At 34.9% G+C, this 5,489-nt stretch overlaps 1 protein-coding gene across 1 annotated transcript; it reads left to right on the top strand.

Moving 5' to 3' along the window:
• The first annotated feature begins 967 nt into the window (after positions 1 to 967).
• Positions 968 to 3,321, top strand: LOC107807967 (peroxidase 15). The gene is made up of 4 exons (XM_016632447.2): positions 968 to 1,342; positions 1,463 to 1,660; positions 2,442 to 2,607; positions 2,717 to 3,321. Exons 1-4 carry the CDS (start codon positions 1,127 to 1,129, stop codon positions 3,127 to 3,129), a joined length of 993 nt encoding a protein of 330 aa, XP_016487933.1. The 5' UTR covers positions 968 to 1,126; the 3' UTR covers positions 3,130 to 3,321.
• Positions 3,322 to 5,489: the final 2,168 nt, after the last annotated feature.

The following is a 5,489-nucleotide window of genomic DNA, read 5'->3' as shown; positions in this document are numbered from 1 at the left end:
TTTATCATATTTTTAGAAGAAAAAAAAGGTGCTTTTGAGTAAACCAGAAGTTGTTTTGGAGAAGCAGAAAAAAATAGTTTATCCCCAGAAATAATTTTTTGAAAAATACTTTTGAGAAAATATACTTAAAAGTACAAACAGGGTACAATTGTCTCTAGCAAAAGTTAAAGTTTTATATAGTAAGAATACAAGAGAATTTGTTTGAGGGATGGTCATTGAACGAAGGATTTCTGGAAGCAGAGTCATAAAACTAAATTTGTGACCAAAAAAGTGCACAAACTATTTTTGAATTTCGTGTAAAATAAAAATAACTAGAAACTCGTCAACACGTTAGCGGAAATAACAAGCAAACTGCCACATGAGATAAATATGTAACTAAATACTGCCGGTCATCAAAATGCCCGTGTCATGTAAAAATGCACGTCCACCTTGGATAGCCCTAACAAAGGAGAGGTATATTTGAATACTTTAAGAACAACGTTGGTATATTTGTACCGCAAATATATCAGGAGTGAAAATTAAACATTTTTGCATAGTAAATGAGCAAATTTAACCCTTTTCCTTTCAAAGAATCACAAGGTGCAGAATTACGGTAGGGTTGAACTCAGGCGGCCCACATTGTTATATTGTGTTAAATTATGGAGAATCTTTGAGGACTTTCTATCAAAGATGTTAAAATGTTTAATCAACTTTATTGATTTTTTATTACGCTGTCACAACTTGCCTACACCATTCACACAGTAAAAGAAATTTCTCTTATAGGCGAAGTGGGTAACATCTCGAACTCTTCAAAATTAATACGAATTATAAATATCCAGGACTTGTTTGACAAGATTTTAATTAATCAAGAAAGCGGTGGAAAATAATTTTTTACTCAAATGTTGATATAGTCTCATATGGCTAAACAATTTTCCACAAAACTTAGTTTTAGTAGACTACTAGTAGTAGAAGTTTCCATATATCACCAGACAGAGCAAATTATTTTGTTTGACTATGATGTTTGAAATTGTCAAGAATAAATCAGGAAAGCAAGGCAATTTTTTCTGTATATATTGCCTAGATCTCTAGCTATTCACGAGACACAAATAATAGAAATTGTCTACCTAATAAGAAATACGAAACAAATATGGCTCATTCTTCTTCTTTTGCCGTTTTATGCATTTTACTACTAGCAATTTTCAGTTTCTATGAATCAAATGCTCAATTGAGTGCTAATTTTTACTCAACTACATGTCCAAATGTTTCAAGCATTGTGCAAAATGCTATTCAGCAAGCTTTGCAGTCTGATGCTCGTATTGGGGCTAGCCTCATTCGTCTCCATTTCCATGATTGCTTTGTCAACGTAAAACCATGATTTATAATTAACTATTTAATTTCTTAAACAATAGATTTGTTACATCTTAAGTGACTTTTATTATTCTATTTTATGTTAAATTGTGTTTCTGTTACTTGTGATTTCCAGGGATGTGATGCTTCGCTTTTGTTGGATAATAATGCAACAGCAAATATAGTAAGTGAGAAAGATGCAGCGCCTAATGCTAATTCCGCAAGAGGTTTCGATGTTGTTGACAACATCAAATCTGCTGTTGAGAGTTCTTGCCCTGGTGTTGTATCCTGTGCTGACATTCTTGCTCTTGCTGCAGAAGCCTCAGTTTCTTTGGTATGTAAACTTATATATATACTTTGAGTTTAATTTATATACACTAACCGTGTAAACAATTTGTATGTCGTGTAAACAAAATGTACTTCTAGTAACCTGTAAAATAAGACGGATTACATGTTACTATATTCGGAGGAGTGATGACCCCAGAGTGGATGGGATCCATACAGGGGATAGTTGGATTCTTATGGGTGCATTAGCTAGAAATTTGTTGGAATTCGGAGCAACAGCAAGCGAGGAAAGGAAAAGCAAGCCTTTACATTGTTAGTTTTTTGCAAGGTTTTTGTATTCTTTCATCAAATGTGTTGGGCGTGCGAACAGAGTCCCACATTGGTAGATGAAAATATTAAGAACATGCATATAAGGTGTAGAGAACCCTTAATAGTGTGATCCCTTTTGAGAAAAACCGTTCAGACTTGATCCACTACTACGATCCATGGGTCATAAGGGTAAGAAAACCGAGTCTCACACCATCACTTTATCATCGTCATACTCGTCTCGTTGAACCTAGGCTCTGATACCAATTGCTGGGCATAGCTCAGATATACTATTAATATGATATGATATTGTCCACTTTGGGCCAAGCCTACACGATTTTCCTTAAAAAACCTCACACCATTAAGAGCTCCATGCACCTAATATCTAGCAACCCAATATTTTCAACTACCAATATGAAACTTTGTTCGCAATGGGGTCTTTTCAGCTACCAACAAAATATTTAGAGTAAATATTGAAGAAGTCTTTTCTGAATCAATTCTTTTATCATGTCAATGGGGTACAGGCAGGTGGTCCTTCGTGGAATGTTTCATTAGGGAGAAGAGACAGCAGAACAGCAAACCAGGGAGGAGCCAATACTTCTATTCCTTCTCCTTTTGAAGGCTTAAGCAACATTACAGCAAAGTTTTCTGCTGTTGGCCTTAACGTTACCGATCTAGTTGCCTTATCTGGTAATCAATTACTCTCTCTGTCCTATTTTATACCATTTCCTTATTACTATTTGGATAGTCGAACAACTTTATCGACTAAAGATATCATTTTTGTTTTCTATTGTTTTAGGTGCACACACATTTGGACGTGCCCAATGTCGCGTATTCAGTGCCCGCCTTAACAATTTTAATGGCACAGGAAATCCTGACCCAACCTTAAACACAACTTATTTGGCCAACCTAAGGCAAATATGTCCTCAAAATGGAAATGCCACAGCCTTGGCTAACCTTGATCCTACAACCTCGGATAGTTTTGACAATAATTATTTCACAAATTTGCAGAATAATCAAGGGCTTCTGCAATCAGATCAAGAATTATTCTCCACAGCTGGTGCAGCAACTGTCTCAATTGTCAACACATTTAGCAGTAACCAAAATACATTTTTTCAAAGCTTCGTTCAGTCAATGATTACTATGGGAAATATTAGCCCATTAACTGGGACAAATGGAGAGATTCGTTCAGATTGTAAAAGAGTCAATTGAAGCAAAAGTTTTGACTAAATGTTCTTTTTTTTTCTGAAGCAAAGGTTGGTAGGCCAAGTCAGCAAGTTTTGTTATGAACAAAGTTCTTAATTTGCTTTACTTAAGCCAAGTGTTGTTACTTCGTGGAACTTTGGTGTATTTGTTACTTTGTTGTTATTTATCTTAAATGGGAAATTAATTTTGTTTCTTGTACTCCAACTTGTCTTTCGCCATGATTAGAACTTCAATAGATAGGAGCTAAGTCAGATTAAAGGGAAATCGCAAAATTTTCATCTAAATAAGGTCTATGTGCCTTCACTATTAGAGTGGATTCGGTGTGTTCAACTGAACTTATAGTTCTTTTCTCAAACTATGAATACATATTCCAAATATAATTAAAAATGTATGCATATAGAACTCAAATTAAAAACTGTTAGGTGCAGCTGCAATGGTTAGATCTGCTCATGCCACAAGACCATGATACAGAAGAAAATTTTGAAGAAAGTAAGTGAATTACATGCTTCATTTTTGGAGCTGATATGATGAAGCCCCCATAAATCGGAGCTAGTGGTACCAAATGTAGAAACAAATCTCCAATAACTTATCCACGTCATGGAGAGTCAACATCAATTTTTACTCTGTCAATTTATATAAATTAAATCCAAAATATAATGCACATGATGTTAAATGTAATTGGGGTAAAATCTTTATTAAGCTAGTGGAATACGACATAGTGAGGATGACTTAGACCGTCCTTATCTGTCGGGCTTCCGAACAATTGGCATTTGGTACAATGGAGAGATAAACAAGAATATTCCATGTGATGAGATATTCCATTGGATTACATATCTTACTTTTTCTATGGGATAGCTAATCCCACCATTTTAGTATAAAACTTATTCAGCTATTTACAACCAAATATGAAATAAATACAATCCCAAATTCTATTACGGAATCATTATACTTATTCTTCATACCAGACGACCTAGTGTTTGTTTCAAAAATTTGAAAAACTTGTTGTGAAAAAATGATCTTTAAACAAAAAATTTATTTCAACCAAACATTAAAATGACTATGAAAAAAAACCAATTAAAATTGCACCAGTATTACAAAATAAAAGCAATTTAGTAAAATAGAAATAAGAAAGAGAGATAGAAAGAAGAAGTTTTTCCCTTCTTCTGGTGTGTCGTTCCATTGCAATTTACATAGCCTTTTATAGGCGTAAAATATGAATACTTACTATTGTAAAACAGTGCATGGGGATGGACATAAAGTGTCACGACCCAAAGCTCAACATGTCGTGATGCCGCCTATCACAGTACTAGGCAAGCTGACAATCACAAATAACTACACATTTAAATTGAAAACATGATGAAATAAGTTTAACAGTGAAAAATCTCATAAAACAGACATGCACAACTGTGAGTCAACTACAAAATCTCCCAAAATCTGGGTGTCACCAAGTACATGAGCTACTAAGTATCAACACAGTCAAAACTTCTAATACAACTATATGGAAAGAAAGAACAGTGCTAAATAAACTAAAAAAGAAAGGAGGGTCGAGGTCTGGGACTCCATAACAGCTATCTCAATAGTCTCCAAGAAGATACTGCTCCAAGTCTAGCAACCACCGGGTCCAGATGTACCTGGATCTGCACACAAAGTGCAGAGTGTAGTATGAGTACAACCGACCCAATGTACTCAATAAATAACAGGACTAACCTTAGGCTGAAAGTAGTGACGAGCTCAGAAAAGTACAGTCCAAATCCAGATAATAACAATATAGATATAATAGGGAAATGACATTAATAACTTAGAGAAATCTCATAATCAGTTTGTACATAGTACAGAAATGTAGACATGATTTCATGTTTAACAGTTTAAGCTCAACACTGATAAAATATGCCAAATATAAATGATATGAGAAATGTTACATCTATATGTCTACATGTCAAATGTGCATGTCACATGTAATGTATCACACTGATAAACCCATGTACTCACACTCTCAGAATACTCAATCTCACTGTCTTACACTCCCCACTCATCATTCTCAATCACTCAGCACTATATGGTACATGCGCTCACTGCTGGTATGTCATACTTTAGAGGGGCGGATCTTGCCCAAGCGCTAATAAAATCTGTTGCGGCGTGCAGCCCATAAGTAATACACATCTTCATAGTACCATTCTTATTCTTCACAAACAACGTCCGGTGCACCGTAAGGTGAAACACTAAATCTAATGAATCCTTTGTCAGGCAGATCTTGCATTTGCCTTTTTAACTTCTTCAACTATGCTAAAACAATAAAATATACTCCCTCCGTTTTAATTTATGTGAACCTATTTGACTGGGCACAAAGTTTAAGAAAAGAGAGAAGA

This window comes from Nicotiana tabacum, chromosome 6 (genome assembly GCF_000715075.1).
Source record: "Nicotiana tabacum cultivar K326 chromosome 6, ASM71507v2, whole genome shotgun sequence".
NCBI classification, from domain to species: domain Eukaryota; kingdom Viridiplantae; phylum Streptophyta; class Magnoliopsida; order Solanales; family Solanaceae; genus Nicotiana; species Nicotiana tabacum.
Note: the sequence above shows the minus strand (reverse complement) of the source record. Positions and strands in the feature narration are given on the sequence as shown.

What these genes read in the sequence shown, in the direction of transcription:
- LOC107807967 (XM_016632447.2), top strand. Translation starts at nt 1,127, where the DNA reads ATGGCTCATTCTTCTTCTTTTGCCGTTTTATGCATTTTACTACTAGCA. An exon ending in TCCATGATTGCTTTGTCAAC is followed by an intron (nt 1,343 to 1,462) that starts GTAAAACCATGA and finishes TGTGATTTCCAG; the next exon opens with GGATGTGATGCTTCGCTTTT. An exon ending in CAGAAGCCTCAGTTTCTTTG is followed by an intron (nt 1,661 to 2,441) that starts GTATGTAAACTT and finishes AATGGGGTACAG; the next exon opens with GCAGGTGGTCCTTCGTGGAA.